The sequence below is a fragment of the Polistes canadensis genome, unplaced genomic scaffold (assembly GCF_001313835.1).
Source record: "Polistes canadensis isolate GaletaPanama2010 unplaced genomic scaffold, ASM131383v1 scaffold_50, whole genome shotgun sequence".
NCBI classification, from domain to species: Eukaryota; Metazoa; Arthropoda; class Insecta; order Hymenoptera; family Vespidae; genus Polistes; species Polistes canadensis.
In genome coordinates, this window is record NW_014569597.1 from 26829 (window position 1) to 43323 (window position 16495).

Sequence of the window (16495 nt, forward strand, 5' to 3'; positions counted from 1 at the left end):
GGAGAGGTTTTCTCCGACGCTGATTAATTAAGAATATTTTTAAATGGTTGTCCAAAACCCACTTTGGCTTTTGATTTAAGAGTTTAGTATTTTCTAGAAAGCAGAAGAAAAATTAGAAAAAAGAAGGAAAGAGAGAAATGTAATTTTACTAACGTATGTATTACTTAAGATACAATTGCGTTAAATAAAAAAAGAAATAATAAACGCGAAACTATGTTATAATAAAAGTGGATAAACATTCAATCGAAGTAAAAAATATAAATTATATAGTAAAGAGATATAATGTAAAATATAATATTTCGTAGTATCAATGGTAAATCTTTATTACGTTTGTTTAATCTATTGTTTTTATCAAATTTTTTATGATTTAGCTTTTATTTTTTATTTGACGACCACCATAAAGAACACTTATTGATTTGTGTAAGAACTCTTTATGCTATACTGTCATAATCCTTTTCGTTCTCCTGCCGATCCTGCTAAATCTTTCATCTGATGAATACGTTCATTTCTTTCAAATAATAAAAGGTTATTTTATCATTTATTATTTTTAATACTATCTTTTTTAATATGTATTTCATCTTATTACCTAAATTAGAATGATTATTATTAATTTACTAACTCTCCAGGTGTAAATATTATGATATCAAGGAAATCTACCTTGTCAATTTTCGGTGAAACAGAAATTTACTTTGTCGAACATGACAGTAAACAAGAATCTATTGAATCTGTTAGCCTTGTAACCCAATATTAATATTGTTATAAAAGATTTGAATAATATATATTTATGAATTTTTAAAAATAATTATATATCGATATGATTTTCACATAATAATAGTTATTATATAATNTCGGGGCACGAATCTATTTTAACAAAATTATTTTTTTTATTTCAATAGATTTTCTCTTATATATGTTACAAAAAATTATATATATATTTATTTTATTATTAGAGTATTTATTTTTCTATCTATATAGATCCGTTTAAGAATAAATCTTTTGATAAGCGAATATTTTATTTAATTTGTCTAAAAATTGGTCCAACAGGGTCCGTTCTTTATTTGTTTTTTTCTGATCATTTGTTTTCCTTTCAAGCTGTGGTAACATCGGTCCTTTCGACAAGAAGATAGGCGCTGGTTACTGTTAGGTATTTAATATTTAATTTTTTAACTTTCTTTTTGTGTTTTTTTTTTATATTTTTCTGGTATCTCTTCCTTACCTCCACCGAGGAGAATTATCAATGATAAACGATTATTTACAATTAATTAGTTAGCGTAACAAAGTCACCAAATTGTTTAGATATAATTCATATAAAAACTGACGGACGTTTGAATAACGTTAACGATTGACTAAAAATATTTAAACAATTTAGTACTTGTAAAAATACAAGTATTTCTTATTCGTTTAGCTTACGCTAACATCTTGTAAATTCGTTGGATAAGTTTTGGACGTTTTTTTGCGATCGCACATAATATCTGTGGACACAATATATTTGATTAAAAGATTATTAACAATTAGATCGTTAAATTCGATAAGCCTTCTCGAAAGATAACATAAGCGGTAGAATGAAGTGCGTCATAATAATTCCTAGCTATCTCGAAATTATAATTAATATAAATAATTATTTAAATACGCAGAAGTGTGTGTGTGTGTGTCACATATTGATGATAAACATTCCTTAAAATAAATAATGTCAAAAAAAAAAAGCGGAATTTGCTCCGGAGTTAAAATTTCTCTTGTAAATTCCTCTTCCGTTTTTTTTTTCTTTTGTTCATTAATTAGAAAGAGGAATTCGATTGTTTTTATTGGGAGCGAATATTCGTAAAATAAAAATCTTACTAAATAAAGATGCAGAAAATCGGCGATTTTCTAAAAAGAACGAGGTCAATTCTCGAGGTGTAAAGCTCTCTTTCCTCGTCTAACGTCAATTTTTCTTCTTTCAATACTTTCTTTTCTCTTTGAATCTCTCGTACATGTACCACTATTATGTATTGTCAATTTAAGCAAAAATCCAACTTTTAATATTACATATAATATGGTTTACGTTTAGGCCTTACATACGTCCAGAATTATTACTTAATTCCGGCTCGACAGACTATAAGGATAACTTTATTTTATAAGAATTTTCTAAAATTTTGCAAATCGATTCGATTGACATTTACTAGAGATATGATGCAGATCATGGAGCAACTTTTCTTTTTAGTGTTATGGATCACGTGATTTTTTATATAGTAATTTTTGTAAAAATAAAGAGAAATAAAATTTTTTATAAAGTTTAAATACCAATAAACAATGTGCACTAATTATTTTTATTAATTTCTATTGTTATCCCTGCTAAAAAATTTTTTTCTTTTAAGGCATATTTGGCGCTGCTAGACGTATATAAGGCCTTAAGTTCGGTAATACTTTAAATGGTCCATTGCACAACGATTTCACACGATATCATTTAGAAGATAAACTTGCAAAATTTGTAGCACATTATATCGTATCACATCACATCACATTATAAAGATTCGGTGCAGGAATCGCGTGTAATATAGCTGATATTCACATGGTTATCCAACTACTTTGCCATACCGTTCCCTAAACATATCCGTAAGAAGAAATTACGCAGAATTAAATCAGACGACTTTAACCTAGATTGCCAACCGATCCAGCGCTTAGTGCATCTGTGCAATCTGGGTTGCATGAACAGCATTATGCAAATATGAAAAAAGAAGAAACTTTGTTAGTTTCTCTTCAAAGCAATATACATATATAGTCTTTGTGCAACGTGGACATTTGGAAGAATTACCGTACTTCATGCAAACCCTGTATTCCTGTAGCTCTGTTATACAGTTAAACGAAACAAAAGGATAATCTTTATTTAACGCGCACGCATATTCATCTTTTTTGTCCTTATACTCTCGTTTACATCGATAAATAAATAACCATTTTTTGCTTTGTTCTTATACTATGATCTTTGTTTAAAGGTCTAAACCGTGTTCAAGATACGATACATTTGGTCCACATATATACCCTGCCAAAAATTTTCTCTGTAACAATAAAATAACGGAGTCTGATTATAACAAATATTCTTGCAGAGCATGTTTAATAGTTAAGTAAATTAACAAAACACAAATAAAATAAATTCAAAGAATTTTTTCATCAAATGTTAGAGTAAGTAAAAAAAAATTGTAAGTACGCAAAAGCATAATTGAGGTCTGGTGATTATGAACATAGTCTATTTGTAAGTCATATTTTTCGTTGTGAAATATCTTTACTCATTTGCAGGTTTGAATAATTTTAAAATTATTTTTCTCAAACCAAACGACCTAACGAAAAAAAGGAAGTATTTTTGAAGCATTATTTTATGTAATATTAACATTTTAAGTTAGCACGCGAGACAAAATATGCCTTTTAAAATCTTCATTGGATTAGAAAATTTGTATAATCACCAGCTCAATTGTATTATTCATTCTTGTTTTTTCTTTTCTTAGGAATGTTCCAGTGGTCCACATTATTTAATTTTCTTGGAAAGGTCTCGTTTTTTACGTTAAATGTACATTACGTTATCTGTACTGAACAATCTACAAAATAATTCATAATGCTTTTCTTATATGCTATATCAATGATTGAGATGCATTCATTATTAGATGGAAATTCTTAGCAGGGCAAATACATCGGTGAAACTATAATCGATATCACCGGAACATGGAGAGAGCATCGATCTTATTCTAATGATATTAGTATTTTTGTTATTATCGAGTCGAGAGAAATTGAACGTTTTGATTTGGAAGAAAAAGTGAGCATTCATCATTCAACATATCAATTCATACATTCACAAATTCGTTCATTATAGGTTTTACAAGTTTGTATCATTCTTACATTTGTTTATTCATTCGCTCTCTCATTCATTTATTTTCTTTCTCTCTCTCTCTTTCTCCCCTAAACGCTTTCTAAATGATCTCTTCTTACTTATTGTTTTTACTCGTCGGCTTAATCATTTTTTTGTAAATTCTTTTCAGGTATCAACGAGATACATTTTTCAAGCTTGCTTTGGATGAGGCGTTGAAGTCGATGGTTCTGATCGGAAACATACAAGGAGGAAACCAGTGTACATTCCAAAGACCAGTGTAGTGGCTATCAGGATATACATGTAGATGTTCAATTCTGGTTGACGATATCTGTTTTTACGAAGCCATTCTAGAACTTCGTCTTCTTTGTGAAGGTCACCTTTAAATTAAAAGTATATATATATATATATATATATAAAAGATTATATATGCAACATTTAATAGGTAAATAGTTTTTTCATTTATTTATAATACCTCGGTAAATGCTGGGAAAACGTTTACGGAAGTAAACGATAGCCGGAAGCTTAGTAACACCCCATTTTCGAGCGTACCTTGGATCTGCCATTTTTACGAATGTTATATCTAAATTGTCCGTTTCTCCGTCGATCGTTTCTAATTTTTCATGAACTTCTTCGCTTTCTGTATTGTTATATTCATCTAAGGATAAAAATCAATCGTTGTTTAGTTAATATAAATATATTTTTCAGAAATTAATTACTTACAAAAGAAGACAGCCAGAAATTCATTTTCATCTAGCAACTTGTCGAGCATCTTTTTGTTTACTTCTTCGATTTCATTTTTTATCTCAAAAACGTCTTGAGAAGTAAGCCATTGTAAAATTTTGTCTTCTTGAGTAAGATCACCGTCGTAAATAAGAGGGGTTCTTTTACGAAAATATACCAAAGAAGGTATATTCAAAATGTTATATTTTTCCGCAGTTTCGGTACTCGATATTTTTACAAAATCTATGCCAAAAAGATCAGCTTCGCCATCAATCTTCTCCAATGATTCCATTATTTCGTCACATTCTGCACAATCTTCGTCATCTATTGTAATCATCAAGGTATATGAAATATTATTTAATTTTATTATTTTATGTGATTGATTATTATTTTAAATATTTCCTTTTTAATTTTATATTTTATATACTTCATTTTATATTTCACACAAACTTTTGTAATAATTTTATTGTAACATTTTACAGGTCCTTGTTAATCACTCACAAAAGAAGACAGCTAAAAATGGCGACTCATCCAGAAGTCTCTCCAACATCCTTTCGTTAACAGATTCAATCTCATCGGCCAATTCTCGATTATCATCATCGATTAACCATTCCAGGACTGACTCTTCATTTTGCAGATCACCTAAAATATATGAGAATTTATATTTAACTTTACCATTTTATTAAATACGATGAAGTAAAGTAATTGTCAAAGAGAGAGAGAGAGAGAGAGAGAGAGAGACCTTCGAACAAAAGAGGATTGCCATTACGAAAATAAACAAGAGCAGGAAAAGTTTTAATGGAATATCTTTTCGCTAGCTGTGGATCTTGAATTTTGACCAAGTGTATACCAAAGACGTCACATTCATCGTCGACTCTTTCTAAACCTTCTAATATTTCGTCGCATATGTGACAGTTTTGTTTATCTGAAATAGATAGGAAAATATCTTTTGTTTTATCGTTGAATTCGGCCAGTCAATAAGAGGCAAATAAGAACTTTTTCGGCTAAAATAAATACAATTTGATACAATGATAATTCGACGACGCTGAATCAAATGGAGCTAATTTTTTTGCACTCCGACGTGTTATTTATGAGAAAAAGGGTAAAAAAGGGTAAAAAATGACCGTATCTTAGAATCTAGGCATTTAATCGAAAAAAGTTTCAAACAAAAGTTGTAGACAATTGAAAAATACATAAAAATGTTGTAAGGTGTAGTATCTTCATATTTGCAAAAATATTACCATTTTATCAAATTGTAATTGCTTAGTCCAAAAAGTTCTTATTTGCCTCTTATTGACTGGCCTAAATGTTTAGCTGCAAGTTCAAAGAAAATCTTACAGAAATAAACAGCAAGATACTGTGTTTCTTCAACAAAGGCTTCCAACATTATTCGAGTTATCAATTCAACACGATCTTCAGTTTTTTGTGTGATCAGCCATTGCAATACTTCCTCTTCTACGGACAAGTCACCTATAATAAAAACATTAGAAAGTCTGAAATTAAATGCATAGAGAAAACTCTTAAGAAGAACATAATACAAACCTTCGAATACATTGGGTATTTGATTTTCAAAATAAACAAGGACTGGAAAATCAGTAACGCCGTAATCCTCAGCTACTTTGTGATCCTACAAGTGAACAGATCTGTGATTTTACGTTTAGATACAATTTTGTTAAGCAGTATATTGTAAGTAACAGTATGTAAATATCATACACATATTTACCTGTGTCTTTATAAAAGTAATACCATGTCTGTCGCAATCGTCGTCTATATTTTCTAATTCTTCTAGGATTCCCATACATTGTTCACAATTGTCGATGTCTATAAGAATGAAATCATTGAAACATATTTGTGATATAAATGGAAGGTTAATATATTTCGAGTAAATGATTATATTTTATTTTTATTATAACAAATGAAAAATAAAAAAAGAAATGGATTATATTTGTGACGTTGGTTGCGATTGAGCATGCTATTTAAGAGCGAAATTATGTCTACCGTGCAGAAAGATACATAAATGGTAAATAAAAATATTTTTTGGGCACACTATTCACAATGGATTCTGCAGGGGTGGGACACTACTATTACCATTTGGACGTAACTCGCATGCTCGAATGCTCGTGCACCTATATATAAACAGTGTCATGTATGTAAAATATCTACAGAAAATTGGATTGAAAATATTCTTGAAAAATTGTTGGACAAACGGAGATATAACGGAGTAGTTTTAATTATTTTTTTGCAATAAAAAATTTCAAGTTTGTATTTATTTTTAAGGGTCATGGAAGTTTCTATAAAGTGTAATTAGTTGACTAAATGCACGTATCAATTGTACGTGTGTGTTGTCTGTTGTTGTTGTTGTTGTAGTTGTACGTATGCATGATATTATGTATCTTCGCATAATTAAGTGAAGATACAATGACAACAATAATCATGATCATTAATTGTTCTCTAAATTTTGTTGTTGGTTTCTTGGTGGTTTTTTTTATTTGTACCGTCAACATCCTCGGTTGTCTCATGTTCGTTGATCCTGTGCTCCCTGTGCCGTGTCTGCTTACGATGCATTTTTGCTTGACACATGTCGCAAAGCGTTCTGTTCCCTACGACATTATAGTATACACGTGTACACCACTTTTGGACAAGTAATTTAGATCAAGTGAATGTTTCATTCGTTGAGTATATCATCTAAGGAAAAGGAAATTATTTAAACATAAAAAAGATCTTTCTACGATGCATTGCATTGTACTTTTTTACTTAGAAATGAATGCTCTTTCAAATTGCCGAAAAAAAGTAGGATATTCCATTTAACAAAAACAAAATTGACCTTCAAATCTCCTACACGCTTCCACTTATAAAAAAGTTATATATATAACGCATGATGTCCCTCTAACCTCTATAAGAATAATTTGTTGTACAATATATAATTTTGAAGTTATTCGAGGTGATCGAGTTAGATGCCTCACCCTGTATGTACATAAGTAATATCTTTTTGATACATTAATCGGTCAGATATCTAAAATTTCATGATGTTTTCTGTTTAAGAGTATTTTCTTCAATTTTTCGATAGTGTACTTTGAATCAATAGATGAACCAAAGGTTCGATCAATTAGTTGTATTTAAAATTACTTTTTTACAAGTGTACACATAGAGAACAGAGAAATTTATAATAAATAATAGCAGTTGTGATTGATTTGAGAGCGTTAGTCACATGAAATATGTAATATGTAATAATATTATTAGTGTAATTATAGACAGAATTTAGTTGATAAAAAGCGATTTAATTATGAATGCGTGTGTATGTGCGGGTACATGTGTTTATATGCTCGTTTATTTCCTTGTAATTTAATTACTTTTGCAATTGCAAGGTTTTTAACAAAAGCCGTAGTTTAATATACTATATATATATAAAAAGACTATACTTAAATGAAATAAATTTTCGCGTTTTTTATAGATCCTTTAAGAATTAATAACTGGCGCTTCGATCAACCAATCAATTACCAGCGTTTCCGACGCATGCGCAAAATTTTCTATTTTAATTAGATCGTACGGAAGAAACATTAAGAGAAGGTATTTCTCTCTCTCTCTCCCTCTCTCTCTCTCTCTCTCTCTCTCGATTTTGTGTAATTAAAATATAAATATTTAAAAACTTACAGAAATATACTGCCAAGGACTCGGATTCTCGAATTAAATTGAGAAGTTCTTCTCCATCCAAAGCTTCGATTGCCTCTCCTGATGGATCCTTTTGCGTCATTAACCATTGCAAAATTTGTTCTTCGTCATATAGATCACCTTCAATGGCATACGAGTAATAAAAAATTAACAAGTATAAATAATGTAGTTATTATATCTAAAATTATCATTGATATTGAAGTATGAATAATTTGATTTAAAAAATACCGCACTTTTTGAAAATTAAAAATTTGAAGATAGCGTACGACGATCGTTTTCTGTTTCTAACGGATTCGTTTAATTCGTCAAATGCTTGTTACTAGTTATTGTGTTTTTAATGAATTCTTACCAGCAAATATCACCGGTTCTTTCGATGTCATTTTGAAGAAAAGAATCCCTGGTAACGCAAATACTCCGTAATGTTTAGCGAGTTCCTTGTCGTCAATCTTTACAAATTTGATTCCAGCATTATCAGCTTCGTCGTCGATATGCTCGATTTCTGCCAGAACTCTACTACATTGTTTACAATCGTTGCTGTCTAAACATGCATATATAGTGATCAAATTTTTAGGACGTAATTTATATTTAATTTATTTGTTTATATACATAAATAAAAAAACTAAGTTTGCAAAATTTCTCCTCAATTACTCATATATTAAGTCGAGTCATGTACAAGAAAACTACAAAATATTGTGTTAATTTAGAGAAAGCAATAAAAAATATCTTTACTTAGTAGCCTTTCTTTTTTTATAACATTAGCGTGACCGTGTGTTAAGGATTAATATTTAATTTGAATAGTTGAAAATATTTACTCACAAAAAAATACAGCTAAGTAATCTGTAGATTGACGTATTTTATAAAACATCTTCTTGTTTATTCGTTCAATGTGATCCGTTAATTCCATATTATCAGGGTCGGTCAACCAATCAAGGATCTCTTCCTCGTCATCGATATCACCATCGTAATTAGTACTTTTGCCTTTTCGGAAATAAGTTATACCAGGTGGGTTTCTATAACCATATTTTTTGGCCATTAAACGATCCTTCATACGAACTATTTTAATTCCATACTCTGCAGCTTCGTCATCAATCAACTCAATGTGTCTGAGTACTCGAGGACTTTCTGGATCTTCTTCTTTGTCTGTGAATAATATTTTTGAGATCAAAGCCACTCGAAAATGTATTTATTGTTTCAACGACGTTCACATGGTCGACGATTAAATTAAATAAGAGAAGATATTTTTCAAGTAAGTTGCTTTTCAAATTATTTTCGATATGGACAAACAATTCTTAGTTTTAGGAAAGAGATTTTTTTGGGTTAATATTTGAACAAATTTTAATTAAATTTTCGAGAAAATATATTATATTGGTCAATAAGTAATAAGATAAATAAACATAATTTTATCGAAAACAGGATCTCTTACTTTAGAATCACCACTCGTTTTAAAACACCCTCTATATAAAATGTTTATTTAAATATTCTTATTATCATTCATTTTTGTCACTTCTTTGTGAATGTTGTTTATTTAAATATCATGATACTTATTGGCCAAGCTGATAAATAATGGATATAGGAATACTTTCTTACAAAATATAACTGCGAGAAATTCCTTCGTATCAATATACTTCATTAGAGTTTCTCGATCAATCTCCTCTATGCTCTCATCGGTTTTCTGTTTCACCATCCAATCGAGAACTTCAGCTTCATCGAGAAGATTACCTGAGATATTGAAGAACATTCCAATCTGTGTTAATTCCTTTACTTACCGCAATTTCTCTCATTCTTTTATTCCTTTTTATCAACTATTTGCAGAAGTCGAGAAAAGAGTCCTACGAACGAAGTTGTTTCTGCTTGCACACTTTTTTTTTCATTTCGAATAATACACATATATACTTATACTTATATATATATATATGTACATACTTAATAAGAATTAAGTAGGAAAAACAATTCGAAATAGTTTTAACATATTGAATCTTATGAATTATTTAAAGAACAAAAGTTCGACTCCATAATATAACTTTTATTTCGTTTAATCTGAAATGGCTATTCGAATTATTGAAGTTTTTAAATAATTAATATCACAATGTAACTAATACTGTTGAAAATGAGTATAAACACAATAATGTATTGATTTCATTATTTGGAGCAATAAATATCGAATTGATAAAGACAATTAAATAGGGAATCATTGAGTAAGTGATTTGTGTAACATGCGAAGATATAACAAAAATTCAATGCGTTTTTCATAACTATGATCTATAATTAACATGGATGAAGCAAGATTTTTAACTCATAACTGGTAAACTTAAGTTAGATAATTTATTTTCTTTTATATCTAGAGAGTTTGATATTTATAATAGATTATTACTTTTTGTATTTTGTAAAATATATTTTTATTTGTTTATTTTAAATTTCCATCATAACAGTTATGAGTTAAGAATGTTAATTGATAAACCAAAAGAGAAACTCATTTATTATCGTATAATAATGTGTTTATTGTTGTACATATCGATTTTGTTCAAATCAACGGTGGTAGTTTTCTTTATTTTTTAATTTTTTAATATGTTGTTTTATCGGTTAGTGCACAAGTGTCATTTACGGAAAGAGTATTACATATTAAATCGTTTTTTTCTCGAATTTATTTAACGTCGAAACTTTTCAATATAATTAATCATTTAGATGTGCGTGCAACAGATAATCATTTATTGTGCTCTCTCTTCTATATATATTTTAATTATAAATTAATTACTTTCTTGTATAATCAATTTTTCTTGTCATTTTAAATGTTATTTATTATTGTTATCATTTTTAGTTCTAATTTATTTTTATTTTTATCTTTTTGAAAAATGATACATACACGAATATAAATTTATAAGTACAAATCTCCAGTTTTTTGTTCATATCTTTCTAAATATATGTATATTTGTGTGTATTGTTAATTCTGGTATTAGGTTAATCGATAATATACGATGTTTATATATTTGACACTTTACCTATAATATTGGCGCGTGCAATCCGATAAGCAGAAACACGTTAGTGATCAGTTTGACGCTAGATAAAGAGTTAATACTTTTTCAAGATCATTTATTTGTACGAGATTAGATCTATGAGCTTAGATTGGTGATGTTCTATACAGAGAGCCAAAAAAAAGATCATTATGATCAGCACGCAGTTTTTTTGTACAATAACGTGCACCGATCGTAAAAATACATATTATTTATTTTTTTAAATTTATTTTAAAGTTCATTAATGAGTATTATCGATTGCAAACAAGAGAAAGTGTTAAATTTAAATTTAAACGCGAAAATAAACCTATCATAATGTTGGAGGAGTGAAAATAAGATTAAAAAAAAGATATTACAATGAGTTTATGTGTGTTATAATAATTATTATAAATTATGGGGTAATTATTTTTGAAAATAAAATGACAAACTGAAGAAATTGAAAAAAAAAAAAAAACACAATATGATATTTATAATTCATGATAGAATTACGTACGCGAGAAAACGGCAGCCTTTTTTTAAGCTTTATAATTCGTTTGAGATCCAAGTAACGCAGTCGTTTTCGTTTCTTTCTTTTTTTCTTTTATAAAAAAAAGAAAGAAAACCGAGTCGCTAAAACAATAATTGCGAGATAAATCTAAATTGCACACCGAAAAAAAAAATTGTTCTAATTGTAAGTAAGTAAATAATTAAATTAGTATAAAATGTATTGACAAAATTTCTAAAATTGTTCTCTATATTTTTTTGATCATTAATATTTCTATAATATCTCTTAGGCATTTTTCTTGAGTATATTACCGATGAAATGCAACAAATTCGATTTCATATATATATATATATATATATATAGATATATACACAGTAATATATACATATATACAGAAATCGATGTGATGTTAATGATTGCGAAGGAACGCAGGTATATATATATAATATATAGATATATCCTAAAATTAGTGAGAAAATAAAAGGAAAACCGAGAGACGCTATTGAAGAGAATATCATCACTCTAATTAATTCGAAAGTAATAACAACGAATAAACATTTTAAATAATCAACAATAATTAATAATAAAATAATAGCGAAGAAAAAGGGAATTGAATGCATAAATGATATTTCGATACATTGATCCACCAAGAAAGAAAAAGGAAATGTGTGTGTGTGTGTGTGTGTGTGAAATAACGATGCGATCAGCCAATGTAATATATGTTTTTATAATTATTATAAGAGATAATTATTATATATGATCGTTTTATATATTCGAAGATGATGACGAGACGATGAAGGAGATTTTAACGAAGAATGGTTGTCCGAATATATGTATGCATGATTCATAAAAAGCACTCTTCAAATGTGCTATCCCTTGAAATTTTTACAAATTTTTCTTCTTATACATTGTGTCGTTTAATCTTTCCTCCCTTTATAATATAGACGAGACGTCTGATACTCCACTGGATATGGAATCTTCCTTGCCTTCCTATTAGTTACACGATTACGTTTTGTCTTAAGCCTCGGTCCCTCGATCTCTCTCTCTCTCTCTCTCTCTTTTTCTCTCTTTATTTTTATCTTTCTGTCAGGTTTCTTTCAGTTATAGTTCCTCTCCTTAAACCTTCATTAGGTATGGAAGACCGGCTACAACTGTAACAGCCGATAATACCGAGCTAACTCTCATATTTGTTTGTTATTCAGAGATGAAAAAATAACTATCTCAAGTGTCCGTATAAACTCACATTTTAGTATTTTTTTTTTTAATAATTTTTTTGTTTTGTTTCATTCAATAATTTCTTTCCAACGCTGGTCATTTTCAGTTGGCCGTGTATTTAATGTTTAGTAATATCGAGGATACACATACATACACATTTATAAGACAAAGAAAAGTGGTAGCAGAAGTCTTAATATAATAAATAAACGTTCATATAGAATATCTTCTTATTTTAATTTTTTTCTCTCTCTCTCTTATTTACTTTACAGAATGTACAAACAAAAATTTTGGACACGGCGAGACGCAACTGATCGAGGCAGATCTATTTTTCTCTGTCTCTGTCTCTCTGTCTGTCTCTCTCTCTCTCTCTCCCTCTTTCTTTTTCTCTCTCTCTTTCTTTCTTATTTATTTTGTATCATTACCTTTTAGATCCACTAATTGTAAGATCAATTATTTCGAATTTTAACTGAGTTATTTTCTGATAGGACTTACATGATAGACGAAAGAAAAGGAAAATGAATAATTGCTCTTTCGCGAGTTAATATGTAATATGTATTATTTGAAATATCCCGGATGAGAACTCGGAGGAAACAGCCATCGTCGTCCACAGTAAGTATGTATGCGTGTTTCATGAGCCGTAGATGTTCATCTAGCACTTGGACTTGGTTCGATTCCCTTCAGACACGATGCAAGATCCGCGAGGCACCTGTATCCGAGATACGAAGACCAAACGTCAGCTTACACCGTTTCGAATTCTTTTTATTTCTTTTCTAATATCATCTTTATTGCCTATATATTTATATTTGTTCATTCCATGTTTTAGCCTCATTTTGTCGCATGCGAATGGCTGTGTTCCATAATCAAATTTTCTTCGATACCTCTACGACCACGATTCTACGTCTTGGTATTTATTAAATCACTGTCCATCGCAATAAACGAATGTTGGTAAAGATTCTTGACGTATATAATTACATACATGTATATATATACTCATGAGAGATAGTTCTGATAATGGTTTGATATCCACCGTTTTTGTTAAAGATCCGGTGATGCATTTGGACAACGATTTAATCATCTACTAGAGAGCTGTGTGCCAATAGAATTATTTACCGGTTCCGAAAAATCCTCTTTTCGCCTTTGACTGGGTTTGCTTGACTTCGGTAGTTGAACCAGTACTCTTGATCGTCGAACTCGTCGTGGCCATCTTTCTGCTCTCCTTAGCAGTTAGCTTGTTAATAGGCTTCAATGCCGAAGTTTCCGTTTTACTAAACCTGCTTCTGACGTTACCATGAAGTCTATCCTTTTCCTTGATAACAGGGCTGACTTTCGTGGCCTTGGCGAGTTTAGTGCCGCGAGCAACCTTCGCAGGACAGCACTGGTAGGGCTCATAGGAGGGAATCTTGGGTTTCGCGCTTTTACCTCCCATTCCGATGTAGAAACAGCCGTCGCCTGCAGTAAGCAAATACAACATCGAGTCAGATACAAAGAGAATGAGAATCTTATATGAGTGAAAAAGAAAAAAAGGCTCTACACTATGGCTAATTTCTTTTTTGCTTTCTCTCTTTTTATTGTTGTTGTTGTTATTATTATTATTATTATTATTATTATTATTATTATTATTATTATTATTATTATCATCATATTATTATTATTATTATTATTTTTTAAATATATTTTTCTCGCACGAGTCATATAAGACGAATAGAAAGAAAATAAGGGTACATTGGAGTGAATCATAGAACATTTGGGGTGGATTGAAAAAAGGGATTATACGTAAATATTTGGATTGAAACAAAAGTGCAGAAAGTGAGCATGTAAGAACAGTGAAGATAGAGATAGAGAGATAGATAGATCGAAAGATAGATAGATTGATAGAAAGAGAGAGAAAGAGGGGTTGCGAGATAGACGAAAACGAGCAACGAAAGGCTTGACTCGTGCGATTGTTTTGTTGCTGAAAAAATTCAGAGAATACGTTCACTCCAACTCCAATTGCGTAGCAAAAGCCAAACGTGCATGTTTTTGTAACAAACAACTTTCTTTTTAATTTAATTTTATTTATTTTTTTCTTATTATTATTGTTTTTTTTTTTTTCTTTTAAATATAATTCGCGGCGAGTCGACGACTCTTTCAGGGCAGCCATTTTTGCCAAACCGATATTAATAATTTTTTCTAAGTAATTATCGCACGTTAGGGTCGGGTTGTTAAATTGTTGATCTTACAAAAATCAAATATAATCATTGAATTTAATAATGGAGTCAGTGTCTCTCGCAACATTCATTTTAAAGTTCAAATGTTGTCTCTTACGTATTTGCGTTAATGTTTTTTAAATATACGTGTTATATATTAATTTTTTAATTTAGCCCACCCTTCGTTTTCTCGCTTTTTTTTGTTTTTTATTTTTTTTTGTTTTTTTTTTTTTTTTAATATTGCAAACGGAGGCTACTCTGATTCTCTTCGACTCGGAGCTCGCTGCAGACGACAGCTGTCTTACTATAACAGGAACCATCGGCTCGCTTTGAAGAAATCAATGTTATTAGGTAAAAGTGCGTATTTCGAAACGTATTTGGAGCTACGTACGAATTCATATAAATTATTCCACAGTAAAATTGAATGGTAAATCTTGATAATCGAATATTTGCAAATGTTAAACTTTTTAACCATTTTTTTTAGAAAATGCAAAAGAATGATTTAAGAAGTTGGATCAAATAATAGGAGAAATAAATGTTCAATTTTACTGAAAATTTAAAACGAGCATGGAGAGCATCATTGTAATTATAAATTGATTTCAACATTCCTTGAACTGATCTATGAAACATTGATCCACTTGTATCATCATCCGTTGGATATAAAAAATCTTTTGCATTAAGGTAAGCTTTAATAAGTAATAGTCAAACATAACATATATGTACATGATAATATTGAATGTTTCAAATTGTTTGTTTATTATGGAAATACGTAGCTCCAGTGACGATGGATTATTAAAGGGGGCAGGCACTCGGTAGACATATTTAGAGGATTTTCATAGCCAAAAGGAATACGACAGGTATATAAACGCATAATAAATGACAATATATAGACTTCAAAATTACATATTATGAAAAAGAGAGAGCAAAATAAAAAATAAAAGTATACAAAAAAAACAAGGGAAATAGATACAAAAAAGGAGATAGAAAGAAAGAGAGACGGGAGAGAAAAGAAAGAAAGAGAGAAAAGTATTTGTCACATGCAGGTATTGCGCCTTACGGCCCAGCTCAACCGTGAGCGGTCAGTGAACAACCACGTTTCATCTACAATTGTTATCTCAATAATTTTGAATCGCTCTACTACTGTGGTATATACATCTTTACTTTGCGGGATATCGCTGAAGTATTGCTTTTTCTTTCGCGCAAAACAAAGCCCGGTCACACTTCGATCTCACGTGAGTTCCTCTTCGGCCTCCTGGGTTGTTGCCGGACCTTTACCTTTCTTCAGGATTTTCTTCAGGGCTTTGTTTAAGTCTTTTGCGTTTTCCTCGTTTTCTTCGTCATCATCATCATCATCATCATCATCATCATCATCATCATC

At 29.9% G+C, this 16495-nt stretch overlaps 2 protein-coding genes across 5 annotated transcripts in view; both read right to left on the minus strand.

Moving 5' to 3' along the window:
• Positions 1 to 2301: 2301 nt before the first annotated feature.
• LOC106785441 overlaps positions 2302 to 16495 on the minus strand; it is a 28595-nt gene continuing 14401 nt past the window's right edge. For 2 of the 3 annotated variants that reach the window (XM_014745921.1, XM_014745919.1), the window contains 12 exons: positions 9812 to 9943; positions 9041 to 9364; positions 8574 to 8762; positions 8207 to 8344; positions 6279 to 6376; positions 6098 to 6182; positions 5894 to 6025; positions 5298 to 5480; positions 5057 to 5197; positions 4556 to 4879; positions 4308 to 4490; positions 2302 to 4212 (listed from right to left, as the gene is read on the minus strand). In XM_014745921.1, coding sequence (XP_014601407.1) covers positions 4025 to 4212; positions 4308 to 4490; positions 4556 to 4879; positions 5057 to 5197; positions 5298 to 5480; positions 5894 to 6025; positions 6098 to 6182; positions 6279 to 6376; positions 8207 to 8344; positions 8574 to 8762; positions 9041 to 9364; positions 9812 to 9943 — 2117 coding nt within the window. In that variant the 3' untranslated portion in view covers positions 2302 to 4024. Of the gene's footprint in view, positions 4213 to 4307; positions 4491 to 4555; positions 4880 to 5056; positions 5198 to 5297; positions 5481 to 5893; positions 6026 to 6097; positions 6183 to 6278; positions 6377 to 7050; positions 7156 to 8206; positions 8345 to 8573; positions 8763 to 9040; positions 9365 to 9811; positions 9944 to 16495 lie in introns of all 3 variants that reach the window. The other variant, XM_014745922.1, reaches the window with a different exon arrangement.
• On the minus strand, positions 12351 to 16489 carry LOC106785442. Of its 2 annotated transcripts, none has more exons than XM_014745924.1 (3): positions 16279 to 16489; positions 14042 to 14380; positions 12351 to 12867 (listed from the first exon to the last, which is right to left on the minus strand). In XM_014745924.1, the coding sequence occupies exons 2-3, from the start codon at positions 14355 to 14357 to the stop codon at positions 12833 to 12835; spliced, it is 351 nt and encodes a 116-aa protein (XP_014601410.1). In that variant the 5' UTR covers positions 14358 to 14380; positions 16279 to 16489; the 3' UTR covers positions 12351 to 12832. The 2 variants fall into 2 exon arrangements, with proteins under 2 accessions (XP_014601410.1, XP_014601409.1); XM_014745923.1 differs by having other exon boundaries at positions 16271 to 16489.

Bases quoted from the DNA above. Each gene is read 5' to 3' on its own strand.
- LOC106785442 (XM_014745924.1), bottom strand. From the start codon at position 14,357: ATGGGAGGTAAAAGCGCGAAACCCAAGATTCCCTCCTATGAGCCCTAC. The intron at 12,868-14,041 runs GTAAATAATTCT...CGGCTGTTACAG, and splicing joins AAGAGGATTTTTCGGAACCG to TTGTAGCCGGTCTTCCATAC.